This window comes from Pelodiscus sinensis, chromosome 3 (assembly GCF_052426305.1).
Source record: "Pelodiscus sinensis isolate ZL-2025 chromosome 3, ASM5242630v1, whole genome shotgun sequence".
NCBI classification, from domain to species: Eukaryota; Metazoa; Chordata; order Testudines; family Trionychidae; genus Pelodiscus; species Pelodiscus sinensis.
The window spans coordinates 112,090,108-112,106,645 of NC_143054.1; the positions used below are offsets into that span (position 1 = coordinate 112,090,108).

General features: G+C 43.6%; 1 protein-coding gene across 6 annotated transcripts in view; it reads right to left on the bottom strand.

Annotated features, from left to right (window-relative positions):
• IPCEF1 (interaction protein for cytohesin exchange factors 1) overlaps positions 1–16,538 on the bottom strand; it is a 102,618-nt gene that overhangs the window by 19,540 nt on the left and 66,540 nt on the right. For 5 of the 6 annotated variants that reach the window (XM_075924477.2, XM_075924475.2, XM_075924476.2 and 2 more), the window contains one exon: positions 9,046–9,421. In XM_075924477.2, the coding sequence (XP_075780592.1) occupies positions 9,046–9,421 (376 nt within the window). The remainder of the gene's footprint in view (positions 1–9,045; positions 9,422–16,538) is intronic. The other variant, XM_025180647.3, reaches the window with a different exon arrangement.

Genomic DNA, 16,538 nt, shown 5'->3' on the forward strand with positions numbered 1-16,538 from the left:
TTTCACCGGGGTGGTATAGAAGCCAGGAAAGTTCCCTACAATAGCGGGACCATTCCCCCGCTTACATAATTGGCGTCACGAACAGGACCCTATTCAAAGGGTCCACCCCATTGGTTTATTTGTTGAGTTCTGGTAGCACCATCCAGGCCTGGTCAAGAGCTCTACCATGGCTGGAATTGAAGAACTACAGACCCAGGTTGCTGAACTTCAGTGCAGATTATCAGACCAAAGCGAGGCATTACAGCAAGCTAGAGCAGAGCATAGAGAAGCCTTATCACTGGTCAAGTGTCAGCCGACAGGGCAGTGAGTCCTTTATGACCGGCTGAAGTTCTTTTAAATTGTGCTTGATTCTGTTACAGCAACTGAAGGAGTCAGATTAAAGCTTAAACAGTTACTATTTTATTGTTACAGGGTAAACTTAGTTATTAAATGCTACTACTGTGTTACAGATAACACAGCCACTACAAAGGACAGGACAGAAATTACACTAATAAGTTACTTATAGGTCCCATGAAACCCTTTTGGTTCTCTGAGCTTTTATTAAATGCATGCAAAATAGACACATAGCAGGTATATATTCTCACCCCTGCGTTCCAGACTTGGCGTGGCCAGCGTCTTTCTCTCAATCCCTCAGGAAGAAGTAGGATGAGGTTGGGCGTCCCACAGACCTTGGGGGACAATCAATACCTGCCAGCAGGTATAGATGATTGGAGCTCAAATGGGGTGGACTACTATACCCCTCTTTATACCCCTTGGGTCACGTAGGCTTCTTCCTGGTCTCAAGTGGCCAATTAGGAAAAATGGCTTTGAATGCCAAGTTTCCCACTAAGGGTGAAAGCATAATTCACACTTGGGAAAATGCAGACAATGGACACCTCTGGTATGTGATGGGCGAAGATTCCTCTCCTGAGAGTGCAGGCGTGTCAATTACTGATACTAGCCATCACGGTGACGGGAGGCCTCCCAGTCGTCAACTAGCCCATTTACTGTCTGGTTTCTGTTTATGGTAGAGTCAGGGACAGGCACCACACCTGGTTTCTCAGGGCATCAAAGGCTGACTGCCTTTCTCTTGCTCTCTGGGACGGGGGGCGAAAAACAAGATGGGGTTCGTGTCTGGCTACATCAAGGCAGTTATAGACCAACAGGCAGCAGAAGCTAAGAAACCCCCTACTATTTATGTCCCATGGGAGCGGAAGGTTGCAGAGTTTGGTGGCTTCCCAACTAGGCCAGGAGACATTACGGTAGAGGAGTGGGTGAAGTCTGAAGGCAGCTCTACATGTGCTAAGAATACCTGAAGAAGATCATGTGGATTTCATAGAAGAGCACCTCAAGGGCCAGCCCAAGGCCACAGTAAAGTTTATGGCAATGGCAGACAAGAAAGATGTGAAAAAGGTATTTGAACTCCTTCTAGAAGTATATGGAGACAAGGTACCTATTGGAACCGGCTAAAGGAGTTCTTTGAGAGAAAGCAGGAGCCTGGTGAAACTCTCCGGGCATATGCCTATGAACTCCAGGAGAGAATGAGCAAAATGGAGTGGCGAGACCCTCAACGAGTTTCAGACGCAGATATGGCGCTGAAAGAACAGATGGTGTTGGGGCTCCGAGATGACTCCCTCCGCTGTGAAATGAAGAGAAGGTTGAAGGAAGAGCCTGGGAAGAAGTTCCCTGAACTCATGGAGGCTGCCATTATGTGGTCAGAAGAAGAGGAGGCTCCTTTGGAAGAGACCGGCAAGCCTAACTCCCGAACACGGAGTGGGGGCCTAGTCAGTGCAACTACTGGGGAAAAGGCCCTGCCACAAACACAGTTAACATTGGAAAGTTTAAGTGAAGCTATCCAAAAACTAGCAGTCCAGCAAGGGGAGATGCTGAAAGTAATGACTGAGGTGGTGAATGATAAATCCTCCACCTTCACTACTAGGCCAAAATACCCCAGAACCCCAGGGTCCCAAAGACCCCCACTAAAGGATGAGCTGGGAAGGTACATTTGTTACACTTGTGAAAGGCCAGGGTATACTAGCCGAGATTGTCCACTGATGAGGGGACTGGAATCCCGAGCGTCTGAAATCCAAGAGACACCAAGATCGAGTAGCACATCAGGGGAAGGCCAAGCGGGGACAGAAGGGTTCTTACGGCTGTCCCTCGGAAAAGGGCAGCATGCCAGCAGTGAGGAAAAGGACCCTGATGATGCTAGTGCATTTGATAACTTCTGTGGTCGAGCTTTTGGACACTGCTTGACAGTGGAAATAACCATTGCAGGGGTGAGGACCCGCTGTTTGATAGACACCAGCTCAGAAGTCACCACTATTTCTGAATCATATTTCCAAAACTACTTAAAAGAGAGAGATCTGACCATGCATAATACCCGGTTTGTACAGCTAACAGCAGCTAATGGATTAGCTCTCCCTGTTGTGGGGTGCCTTGAAGCTGATGTAGGGTATATGGTTCGGATAATCCCGGGAAAATGCATCTTTATCCTAAAGGATCCAGCTTCAGAGAAGACTTTGATGGGGAACAGAGCACCAGGAATTCTCGGGATGAATATAATAAGAGAGTTGAAAGAATTACTATTAGTGGGGGAAGGTACCCAAGAAATGAACCAGCATGGGGAGCCTAGGAGGGATGCTGCATTGAAGCGGGTACTGGCCCAAGTGGAGAGACAAGGATGTTTTCCTGGTCCCACAGGACAGATTGGCTATGTTAAGGTGGCAGGGAGACAGTTATACCTCCCTGGAGTGAGAAGATTGTTGATGGACGCTGCCAGGTGCTAAGCAGATTCGATGGATACCGGGTGCTTGTTGAGCCAACACGAGGGGCCAGTCTACCTCATGGACTACTGGTTGCGAACGTACTTGCGAACAGCTAAGTGCCAGAGTGGAGGGGGAGCCCTCAGGATCAGGAAGCCATGGGGTAAAGGAAGTGGGAGCGAGGACTCAGATCCTTTCGCTGGTCCATTTCACCGGGGTATAGAAGCCAGGAAAGTTCCCCACAATAGCGGGACCATTCCTCCGCTTACAAGAATAAAGCTCAGGCTAGCCATGTCCACCTACAGGGCTACCTACCACATGCAGCACCAGATTCTCTCCTGCAGCGGAACTCCACCAAGAGAATTCTGTTGGTTAGCTACAACCAGCATCTGACCTCTTTACATAGTCAGAGCAGGAAAAGAGGATCAAGGCACATTAGAGAATCTGGCCTATGGCATTATTATCAGAGATGAGACAGGCCAAGGGAAGAAAATGTCAATTCTGAAAACCAGGAACTTTTCAGATCCAGATCTCATTAACAAATTCCTTCCCAAAGAGCCACTCCTGCCAAAGTCGAAAGAGTTTGAAGAACAGACTCCAGTTTTACAACATCTCTAATTATGAGCATGTGACAGATGATCAAATGTTATTGGCTAAAAAACAACAACACAGGAACCAGCATGAGAATCATTCACTGGAAGAATTTCTTGCAGTAAGGCCAATATCCTCAGCAAGTCATAAATCCTCAGGAAGTGCTCTGGAAGAAGGATGTTATTGCTGTTGTAGAAGAAACCTATATAAATATAAATAAATGTTCCAATATCTTCTGCTTCCTTTCTTTCTTTATTGTTATTATTTGTGGTTGTGGTCATAATCAGGCACTTTGTTCCAACAGTTGCCAAAAGAAATAAAAATTATAGGGATCGGTTATTGAGTATATCTTACTGCCAGGGAGGAGGAAAGCAAACCCCTGGATACAGAGCACGTAGTCAGATACATATTTATATTTTTAACTGACTGCTGTTTACTTCTCTTTTTCTTTATGCCAGATGGAGTTTTGATTCCTTTGTTTTATGTGCAGCAGGCAATAATACTGCAATATTAATTTCTATAAAAAGCAGAAGATGATGGAATCAACTTCCTATTTCAGAGTGAGAAACCTGCTACAGCTCTCTACAGAAAATGTTTCTCTCCACCTTCTCCCTTATCTTTTTTTTGTGTGCCACACTTATCTCTACGATACATGAGCGTTCCTCAGAATATAGAGCAGTGGATTCAATACTAACAATAATATTTAAAAGCACTCAAACCATTCAGCATTTCAGTTTATATAATTTGAGTCTGAACATTTATCTGAATCCTTTGCTTCTCTCAAGGACACAGCCATTTCGAAAAAAGAGTATTGGGTTTGTTTCATTTCTGTTTTCCTGAGTCCATGAAATGCTACTTCCTAATCATGATATTTATTATCACTCAGCATATATTCTTATCAACTCAATATTATACAGTCGGGTTTTTTTTTTAAGCAGAACATTTTTTTAAACTAGTGTCACTGTGTTTTTTAATCTTGCCAGTATATCAGTAAAGCTAAAATCCTTGTTTAGTTTTGATCATCATCCAGAATTAAAGTAACTGTTTGAATCTGTTTTTTTAATCACTAAGTTTTTCTTCACATATATAGAGTCACCCAGGGGCACACACAAACCTGATAGATAATGGCAAAACCTGCAGCTAAACTCAGCTGAAGACAAAGCTGTACATATATACAATTAACCTGAGTTGGGCTTTTTAATGAAAGGGTCAGACTGTGGAAATTCTCATTTGGGGTTATGAAACTTTTACCCACCAGACACCCTTCTTTAATTCATATCCCATCCTACAAAGTCCTTGATAAGTAACTCCCTTCTTTTAATATACTAGTGTGTGTTAGGATACATCTACACTGCAGACTTACTTTGGAATACAGTATTCCGGAAGATATATTCCAAAAGAGCTTATTTTGAAATAGAACATCCACACTACAGGGAAGCCTCAAAATTAGTCCAAGGCAGGCTCCCCTAATGTGGATGCACTATCTCGAGTTAGAGCACCAGGAAGCACTGGGGAGAAATTACTTAGAATGGCCCTGGTGAGGAGCTATTTTGAAATAGCAGCCGTAGAGCATCCACACTGCAGCTATTTCAAAATAGCTGTTTCGGAATAGACATTATTCCTCGTGGAATGAGGTTTACAGAAGTCGGAATAAGCCATCTGTTATTTCAATATTATTTCAAAGTAACAGGATTGCTGTGTAGATGCTTACATTGTTATTTCGGAATAACACTAGTTATTCCAAAATAACGGTGCAGTGTAGATGCACCCTAAGAGTGAGGAGGAAGGCATGTGAATGAAGCAGAATGCTTCAACAACTCTATAATTGTAATGGTTACACTGATTCAGGTCATTAGGCTATAAGAGTATTGGGCTTTCAAAGAGCAGCAATATATAACTTATGACCTTACCCCCCATCTCTAAAGGAGAGGGGCATGCAAGTGAAGAACTATAATACAAGTTCAGGGAAGAACCAATACAGATTTCATTAACAAATCTTCAAGCTATGGTATACTTATTTCACAGATTAAAACTATCATTTTGTTCGGTTGCAAATTGCAAGTAGAGGTCTTTTACGCCTGGCTTGCCTGGGCTTTGCTCCACTTAGAATATGCTTCTGAGGGGATTCGGACACCTAAAGTGGGATCGTCTTGTTCAATGAGCCTCAGAACCAGTATTTTATTCTTTCCAATATGCTCATCTCAAATCCTCAGTTTTCTCATCTCTTATAGCTGAAAAGCCATGAAATTTATCTATCCTGAAAACACTTTCCCCCCCTGAAAACCTACTTCAATAAAAAGCTTTCACTCTCTACTCCACCCCCACCAACCAAATAAAGGAGCGAAAGACGTGTACAGTATGTAAATGGATTACTCGATAGCAGGTTATGATGCACACAAGCAAACACTGAAGTTATTCAGTTGCCATAGTGACTACCTTATTGAAGTTATCTATTTCTGGAATTCCATCACAGGCCATCAATAGCAAGGGATCAATTTACAAGTACTCTGCAGTTTTTGACAGCTGCCAGCTAGGCAATGGGGGAGGAGGAAACATTACTTTTCTCCAAAATATGTTCCATCATTTTAAATCAGGGTACCAATGGAATCTCTATAACTTTACAAGACAGTTATACCAAAAAGTTTCGAGATTTTCCTCTTCTTTGTTTTAGTGGTTGGTAGTGTTTTACCTTTGTCAGATTTTATTCTGACAAATTGTATTCCTAATTTATTACATATCCTTGTGCCTATTAATTATCGCAGAGACAAGGTGGATGAGGTAATTTCTTTTACTGGAGCAACTTCTGGGGGTGAAAGAGACAAGATGGTCCAGTAACAGATACTACCTCACTCACCTTGTCTCTCTAATATCTTGGGATCCACACAGCCCACAACAACACTGCAAATGCTAAGTCATAAGGATACAAGTAATTGTCAAAACAACAGAATTGCCATGTGTAGTATTACCCTAGTATTCATGGTATAGAGATTATAGAGGCATAGAATCATAAGACTGGAAGGAACCTCAAGAGGTCTTCTAGTCCAGTCCCATGAACTCATGGCAAGACTAAATATTATTAGGTTATTGAGAATATCACTGTAGTGTGTACAAGCAAAAAAGTAAAATGACAAACATTTGAACAGCAAACTCTGAGTAATTGGGGCAGTCCTCTGACAGAGGCATGGACACAAGCAAATACTGCACCCCATTGCCTATATTTAAGGAAGCTTATCCCTCCTGAGCAAAACTACGAGATCTTGGACAAAGAACTCTTGTCAAGGAACACTGGCTTTGAAGAGTGGTGTCACTATTTGGAAGGGGCCCATCATCTAAGTCCATGTATTACTGATGTAAAAAAAATAATCAAATACAGCTTAGGGCCCAAGCATAAAACAACACTTCCAGTGGTCCCCATTCTTCTTCTGGTTCTACTTTATCTTGACCTACCTCACTGGCACTAGAAATAGCAAGGCTGATGCCTTGTCCCAAAAGGTATGATTCTGACACACAAGGCCGTACTCCAGAACCAGCCCACATTCTCAAGTATGATAATTTCCTCAGTGAGACCCACTGCCAGGATCTGCTAATGCTCATCCATTCTGTTTGGACTCTGCAATTCCGTCCAACGAGATGGCCATTATTGACCGAGACCCACATTACGTAAGTTTGTAAGGGATCACGTTTATGTTCCCCCGGGATCCGAAGGAGTGAAAGTGCTTCAGCTGCCTTGACTCTATACTGGAAGGACACTTGGGGTGACATAAAACCTGATAATTAATATCCAAGTACTTCTGGTGGCCCCACATGCACCTCACAATAGAGACCTTTGTTGCTGCTTGCCCACAACATCAGCCCATGGCAGAAGCTGTACAGACTCCCCCAAATTCTAGATGCCCCATCTCTGACCTGGGAGGCCATTTCATTGGACTTTGTGGTGGATCTAGCAGAATCCAGTGGTTTCATGACAATTCTGATGGTGGGTTGCTTTTCAAAAATGACCCACTTCATCCTTAGTTAAACATCCAAATAGAAAGAATCAGTCAGATTGTAGAACAATATCTATGATGCTACTCCAATCACTAACAGGATGACTGGTCTACACTATCTCCATATGTCGAGTTCTTGTATACACAGGCCACAACACCTTATTTGATGATAATGGGTACCACTCCTGATTTCACCCACCACTATCAGCATCCTCAAACTGCCTTCATTAGCCTTAGACCTAGTAAAACACATCCATAGCATCCAATAAGAGGTGAAGGGTTACCCTGAGAAGGCAAATGAAGACTACAAAAGGCACATGGACCAGCATCAGCAACAAGACTATGCCTACTATGTAAGAAAAATCTCAAAGTTTCTATAGCCAGGCAGACAGGCCATCTCAGAAACTAGATCACTGGTTCCTTGGACCATGCCAGATTTGGTGACAAATCACTCTGGTCATCTTTGAGCTCTGACTCTCTCAATCTCTTAGGCTATGTCTAGACAACAAGCCTCTTTCGAACGAGAGCATCTAGACTACAAGCAGAATTTTCAAAAAAGCGAACCACTTCTTTGAAAAAGAATCTAGACACTCTCTTTCGAAAAAGCACAGTTTGCATTGAATAGCACCTTTTTTTGAAAGAGTACTTTTAAAAAAAGGCGTTATTCCTTGAAGAATGAGGTTTACTGCAATCAAAAAAACTTCAGTGTTCTTTCTATTTAAAAAAAAAAAACCTGTAGTCTAGACACACCCTTAGAGTCCACCTTGTTTTCCACACTCATTGATATAACTCTGCACTCAGAATGCATTTCCCCATAAAGCCCAATCACGACCCATACTGGTGTTAGTACAAGATTAGGAGGAATACATTGTCCATGAAGTCCTCAGTTCCAAAGTCAGCTTGCGTAAATTTTGGTACCTGATCAACTGGGAAAGTTACAGTGCAGAGGGGATGCACCTGAGAGCCAGATGAGAATATTTACAATCCTGCCCTGATCTGGGTCTGCCATAGAAGCCCCACTCAGAACTCTGGACCTATGTCACCCAGAGTGCACCCTTAGGAGAGGGAGTGACGTCATGACTCACAGGCCTTGAACTTCAGCCCACAGGATTCACAGGAGATGCCAACACTCCCTTTGACAGCCTGCTGATAACTCTTTACCCAGAACCCATGAAGCCCAGTCCAAATTTGAGGCTTTGCTCCTGAAGTCCTATTGGCAGAATCCCAGGACAGCCAATTGGCCCGACTTAAGCCAGCATCAGGAACTGGAAGTTGTCTGAACAACTAGGACACCCTGCTGTGCACTGTGTGCTTCCCGCTTCCACTCCCCCAGCTTGATTTCCTGGCATCTGACTTGTGGTTCTGATTTCAGGTTTGTCTCCTACCTTTAATCCCCTGGTATTCTGACCTGGCTTGACTCTGGTTACCAACTCTGGTTTCAATTGCAGGTTTACCTTCTGATTCAGATCTCTTAGTATCCTGACCCACCTAATTCTTGATTTCTGTCTCATGACTGTGGATGTGGACTCTGACTCTAATAACTAGATGTACCTGTCCACAATCTGGTCGTGACAGCAGATCATGTACTCAGTGCATTGTACAGACATTCACTCATCAGTCAAATTCCACTGGCAAACTATTTAGAGAAAAATTAAAAAGAAGAGAGGAAAATGCAGAATTCATGTGTGCAGTCCTGCAGAGAGTTGCCTCTCTGATGCACTCACCTTTGGATAGTGTCTTCGTTCCTATCAAATCTTCTGGCACAGTTAGACAATCTCTGCTGCTGTCCGATGAAGTTGTGTCTTTACTTAAAGAGTTCTGAGATTCTTTATTAGATTTGAGAAGCCGGCTTTCTGCCATTTCACTACAGTCTGCCATTGAATGATCACCAGCATGAATCTGAACACAAAAGGATAAAGGTGGATCAACCTCTTCCGGAGCAGAAGAGATGTTAACTATGTCAAGCCAAGACTGTCTCTCTGGATAAGACATTTTGGTTAGCAAGGAGGAAGTGGAACCTTCTGACTTCATGGTGCTTTCCAGGGAAGAGAGAGATGCTTCACTTGATAGAGGTGAGATCAAGAAGGGCTGCTGCTGAACCTGTTTTCCAGAACAAATTGAAGGAGGGAAATGTTATCTAACCCTCTTTCTTTATGTATTATAATGGCCCATAAAATAGAAGATAGCATTATATATATATATATATATATATATTTATATTTGCACAAAGTTTCCCACATTTTCAAAGTATGCAAAGTGCACAGTCACAAATCAACAAATTCTCCCCATACACGCTTTTGTAATCACCACCAGCCGGATTTGAACCTGGGACCTCTGAAGCTTAGTATAAGAGCCTCTACCCTCTGGGCATTTTTTTTTACAAGGCATAAGGGATCTATCAGAAAAGACTTTCTTTAGTGACAGATCAGCCTCTAGACTGCCGCTTTTCTCCAACAAAGCTCCATGCCGGAAAAAAGCGGTGGCTGTTTTTATGCTAATGAAGCACTGGATATTTAAATCCCCACTTCATCAGCAATTTTGCCCAGCCTAATCTGCATCCCTCTGCCGGCAGAGGGGTGCAGACTAGACATACCGTAGGTGTGTGGGTTATATACTTCCCTTAGGTAAGAAAGCACATCCCAAGCTTCAGAGACCCAGTTGAGATCCCAGACAAGCCCCCTCTTGTAACCACCCTCGGTGGATTTGAACCTGGGACCTCTGAAGCAGAGTATAGGAGTCTCTACCCTCTGAGCTAAAAGCCAGCTGGCTCCCAGCCTATGCTGTAGAGGTCTCTTGAGCTTAACTGTTGCTATGGTCTAGGTGCCACACTAGGTGTGTGGGTTACACTTTCATGCAGGCATGTGGCTTTAAAATATCAGCTAAGGCCTTGTCTTTACTAGGGACCAGCTCTGGTTAAAGCCGTTGGTTGACAATCATTAGGAGGGCAGAAATGGTGCAAACTCCAGGATAGACATGCACATCCACCATTTGCACTAGTGAAACCCCTGTTTTAAGCAGGGGACATCACCAATGAAATGCTTATGTTTTGGGTTTGTTTCCTTGGTATCTCAAAACTTCAATAGATTTTAGTTCTCCCAGCTTTAATGATCTGTGGTCTGATGACCACAGGTATCTGTTCTACATGGGTTTTATACCTTGTCTACAAAAGGCAGATGCACTAGTGCAGCTAAACTGATAGCTGGCTACCAATGGCTATAATCAGGTCAAATCCCCATTGCATGAGGGACAACAGGCAAGATCCTTCACAAGAAGCTACTTAAGAAAGTAAGAAGTCATGGGTGAAAGGCAAAATATTGTCATGACCCAAAAACTGCCTAAGACAGAAAACAAAGAGTAAGAGTAAAGGGTCACACCCAGAGAAGACAGAGGAAATTCAAAGGGACTTTACCAAGAGAGATAAAAGGGCAACATGATAGAGGATGACTTAACCACTAGGCTACTTTGGAATGGGTCTCTATCAATCTCTACTGCCAAAGATATTACAGTTTGTATAAAATATTCATTGGGCCAGAGAAAGAGAATGGGAATAACTCTGTAATGCAGTGGTTCAGGTGCTCACCTGGGAAGATGGTTGCCCAGGCTCCAAGTGCCTGCTGCAGAGTAGGTATTTCTCTGCTTCTTTCATCTCTCACAGAGGGCAGAACTACAGCACAAGCATCACCACTTGCTCCAATTCTGTGAATGGGGGGTAAATCCCTTTCTGTATCTAAGTCCCAGCACTGAAATGTTCCATTTTGACAATGGCAAAAGGGTTTATTTTGACATTTCCAATTTTGCTTTGTTTTGATGGAAACAATTCAATGACTTTAAGAAAAAAGTATTAAATGTTTTAGCCAACCCACATCTGCATAGTTCAACAAAAAAGGTCAGTCCTCCAGCTCTAATCCTGAACTAACTGCATTCTTGTAACTATATTAAAATGTTTTTCCAGAGCACTTGAGCCTCATTCAGATGCTTGCAGAGTTTAAAATTATTTACACTAGGGATACAATAACTATAGCGAATTGCCATGCCCTTTAGACTGTACTTGCGAAGTTTAGGTGTCCTGATAAATACATCAATTCCCTAAAGTCGTTTCATGACAACATGACTGTTCTGAGCAGCACTGGCTCCCTGAGTGAACCTTTCCCAGTACAAACAGGAGTCAAACAGGGCCGTATCATCGCCCCAACCATGTTCATGGCCTTTATTGCTGTCATTTTTTACCTAATTGCAGGGAAGCTCCTCAATGGTGTTGAAATCATCTACATAATGAATGGAAAGCTGTTTAGGCTCAGCAGATGGAGAGCTACAAGTAAGATTTCCACTACGTCTGTGGTGGAACTTCAGTATGCTGATGACAATGCAGTTTTTGCCCATTCTGAGAAAGATCTTCAGGATATCTTGAACATACTCATGCATGTCTTGGTCTCACCCTCAGCATCAAGATGACCCAAGTGCTCGATCAGCCCTCTCCAAATGAGGTACCATATGCCCCATCTATTAAAACCAACAGAGGCGCACTGGAGAATGTCAATCATTTTCTCTACCTTGGAAGTTATCTTTCATCCAAAGCAGATACTGATATAGAAATCCAACATTGTCTGAGCTGTACCAGTGCGGCCTTTGCTCATGTATGATACAGGGTTTTTGAAGATCACGATATTCGAACAGACACCAAACTTCTTGTCTATCAAGCCAATATTTTCTCCCAACACTATTGTATGGGTCTGAAACTTGGACAACCTATAGACCTCACTTGAAAGTCCTTGAGAGTTATTACCAACATTGCCTCTGCCAGATCTTGAAGATCAAATGGGAAGACAGATGCGTGAACATTAGTGTTTGGGAAGAGGTCAAGACAACCTGTATCTAGGACAGGCCTTAAGCCGATTTGGCCAATTCAGACGAATCAGGCCCCGTACCTAAGGGGGGCCCGCAGCCTGCACCCGGAAGTCAGCTCCCTCGGCTCGGCTCCCCCTTACCTGTGCTGTGCACGCTGCCAGCTGCTGCTGCCATACATGCTGTTTGCAGGTGGGCGGGGAGACACCTGGGCAAGACGTAACTTCACGCCCAGGATTTTAAAACTGAAAAGTGCCATGCTGCCGCCACCGCAGCACACACGGTTTGCAGTCCGGCCCCGCAGAAAGCAGGGGAGCAGGAGTGGGAGCAGGAGCGGTGGGAGGGGCAGAGGCAGGGGCTTGGATGGGGTGCGGGAAGAAGAGGCTTGTGCGGAGGGGGAGGGGGAAGAAAGAAGGTACCAAGAGACAGGCTGGAGGAGAGACAAATGCCAGGGGACCAAGTACAGGTGATTCGGGGAGAGAAGAGGAGAGGGGAAGGGCATTGGGGGTTGGAGGAGAAGGCTTGAAAGAAGGGGTGAGCATGAGAGGTAGGGATGGAGCAAGGCATATGTGAGGGCACAGGGGCGTGAGGGGAATGGGGGCAGAGAGTGGTGAGGGGATGGGCAACAGGGAAAAAGAGGGCAAAGGGGGCAGGAGCACTGAGGAAAAGGGGAGGCACAAGGAGGGTGCAGGGCTAAGGGAAGGTACAGGTGCCAGGGGATTCTGGGCATGAAGCAGAAGGGCAGACACCTCCAGGGGAGGGACCAGCACCAGAGAAGAGAAGCAGGGCAGGCATATAGAAAGAGGTGTTAGAAGAGGAGTAGCTCACATGATCAGAGTAGGGCTACTGGAGGAGTGGGCACAGAGGGGAGAGAAAGGCTGGTGGAAGGGAGCAGGTCACAGGAGGGTTGAGGGCAGAGAGAAGGGCAGAAGTCAGGACAGCAGGGCTACGTCTACACTGGCCCCTTTTCCGGAAGGGGCATGTAAATTTCATGAGTCGTAGTAGGGAAATGCGCGGGGGATTTAAATATCCCCCGCGGCATTTAAATAAAAATGTCCGCCGCTTTTTTCCGGCTTCTAAAAAAGCCGGAAAAGAGCGTCTACACTGGCCCCGATCCTCCGGAAAAAGCGCCCTTTTCCGGAGGCTCTTATTCCTACTTCAAAAGCGCTTTTTCCGGAGGATTGGGGCCAGTGTAGACGCTCTTTTCCGGCTTTTTTAAAAGCCGGAAAAAAGCGGCGGACATTTTTATTTAAATGCCGCAGGGGATATTTAAATCCCCCGCGCATTTCCCTACTACGACTCATGAAATTTACATGCCCCTTCCGGAAAAGGGGCCAGTGTAGACGAGCCCCAGAGGAGGGTGAGGAGTGGGGGGGGCAGCAGGCACGAGGGGAGATGATGGAGCAAGGAGAGGAGACATGGCAGCAGAGAGAAAAGGTAAAGGTTTAAAAATATTTATTAATAACGTGGTATGCTGCCCACAGCCAGTTATTTTTGCCCCCCGGTGCAGTTTGGGTTTAAGTGGGGGATCATTACGTGGCTGGCGAGTGGGAGCCAAAACAAAAAAGTAGTCAGTGTAATGATCTTCTGTTGATATGTTTTAGTAGTTAAATTCTTGGACTGTCATTGCTCATGAAAAGTGCTGTCACATGGGTAGAAATTGGGTAAATATTGCATTTTATTAATATCAGCAGAACTGACTTAAATGGGGCCTGTATGTTGTGTAGTCTTGCCTTGATCTTTGTATTCATGCTTGTCAGTGTGAGAGAAACTATTTGTATATATTTGCTTGCATATGCAACCACACTTAAGTTGAGCCCCTCAGCATGTTCTGTAAGTATCAATGCAGCCCCTGAGGCTTCCAAAGTTGAGTTGCTCTAGCTCATCCCTGACAGGTGTCCATCTAACCTGGTTTTAAATATCTGCAATTTAAGCCCATTGCTTCTCATCCTAACCACAGAGGCCAAGCAGAACAAATTTTCTTCCTCCTCCTTATGATACTCTTTTAGGGTATGTCTACACTACCCCGCTAGTTCAAACTAGCGGGGGTAATGTAGTCATCCGCAGTTGCAAATGAAGCTTGGGAATAGTGACCATAATATAACAACATTTAACATTCCTGTGGTGGGAAAAACACCTCAGCAGTCCAGCACTCTGGCATTTAATTTCAAAAAGGGGAATTACACAAAAATGAGGAGGTTAGTTAAACGGAAATTAAATGGCACAATGACTAGAGCCAAATCCCTGAAACTTTTTAAAGACACCATAATAGAGGCCCAACTTAAATGTATACCCCCAAATTAAAAAACATAGCAAGAGACCTAAAAAAGAGGCACCGTGGCTTAACCACCTTGAAAAGAAGCAGTGAGGGACAAAAAGGCATCTTTTAAGAAGTGGAAGTCCAGTCCTAATGAGATAAATAGAAAGGAACAAACACTGTCAAATCAAGTGTAAAAATGTAATAAGAAAAGCAAAAAAAGATTTTGAGGAACAGCAAGCCAAAAACTCAAAAAGAAATAACAAAATGTATTTTAAGTACATTAGAAGCAGGAAGCCTGCTAAAAAACCTGTGGGTCCCCTAGACGATTGAGATATAAAAGGAGCAATCAAGGACGATAAAGGCATTGCAGAGAAACTAAATGATTTCTTTGCTTAGTCATCACGGCTGAGGATGTTAGGGAGATTCCCAAATCTGCACCGCCCTTTGTGGGTGATGAATCTGAGGAACTGTCCCGGACTGAAGTGTCATTAGAGGAGGTTTTGGAACAAATAGAAAAAGGTAATGTTAACAAATCTCCGGGACCAGATGGCATTCATCCAAGGATTCTAAAAGAACTCAAATGGGAAATTGCTGAACTATTATGTGTGGTTTGTAACCTATCCTTTAAATTGGCTTCTCTACCTAATGACTGGAAGGTAGCCAACGTGACACCAATATTTAAAAAGGGCTCTAGAGGCGATCCTGGCAATTACAGACCGGTAAGTCTAACTTCAGTACCGGGCAAATTAGTCGAAACAATAGTAAAGAATAAAATTGTGAGGCATGTAGTAGAACATAATTTGTTGGACAAAAGTCAGCATGGTTTCTGTAAAGGGAAATCATGTCTTACTAATCTATTACAGTTCTTTGAAGGGGTTAAACATTCGGGCAAGGGGGATCCGGTAGATATAGTATGCTTAGATTTTCAGAAACCCTTTCACAAGATCCCTCACCAAAGGCTCTTGTGTAAATTACAATGCCATGAGACAAGAGGGAAGGTCCTTTCTTGGATTGAGAACTGGTTAAAAGACAGGAAACAAAGGGTAGGAATAAATGGTAAATTTTCAGAATGGAGAGGGGTATCTAGTGGTGTCCTCCAAGGGTCAGTCCTGGGACCAATCCTTTTCAACTTATTCATAAATGATCTCGAGAAAGGGGTAAGCAGTGAGGTGGTAAAGTTTGCGGATGATACCAAACTGCATAGGATAGTGAAGACAGAAGCAGACTGTGAGGGACTCCAAAAAGATCTCACCAAACTGATTGTTTGGACAACAAAATGGCAAATGAAATTTAATGTGGATAACTGTAAAGTGATGCACATCAGGAAAAATAACCCCAACTATACGTACAGTATGATGGGGGCTAATTTGGCTATGACAAATCAGAAAAGAGATCTTGAAGTTATCGTGGATAGTTCTCTGAAAACTTCCACACAGTGTGCAGCGGTGGTCAAAAAGGCAAATAGGATGCTAGGAATTATTAAGAAAGGGATAGAAAATAAGACACAGAATATCTTACTGCCCCTGTATAAAACTATGGTACACCCACATCTTGAATACCGTGTACAGATGTGGTCTCCTCACCCTAAAAATATATATTTTGGCCTTCGAAAGGGTTCAGAGAAAGGTAACTAAAATGATTAGGGGTTTGGAATGGGTCCCATATGAAGAGAGGTTAAAGCAACTGGGACTCTTCAGTTTAGAAAAGAGGAGACTGAGGGGGGATATGATAGAGGTATATAAAATCATGAGTGGTGTGGGGAGGACAGATAAAGAAAAGTTATTTATTAGTTCCCATAATAGAAGAACTAGAGGACACCAAATGAAATTCATGGGTAACAGGTTTAAAACTAATAAAAGAAAGTTCTTCACACAGCATGTAGTCAACCTGTGGAACTCCTTGCCAGAGGAGGCTGTGAAGGCTAGGATTATAATAGAGTTTAAAGAGAAGCTAGATAATTTCATGGAGGTTAGGTCCATAAAAGGCTATTAGCTAGGGGATAGAAATGGTGTCCCTGGCCTCTGTTTGTCAGAGGCTGGAGAAGGATGGCAGGAGACAAATCGCTTGATCATTGTCTTCTGTCCATCCTCTCTGGGGCACCTGGTGCTGGTCACT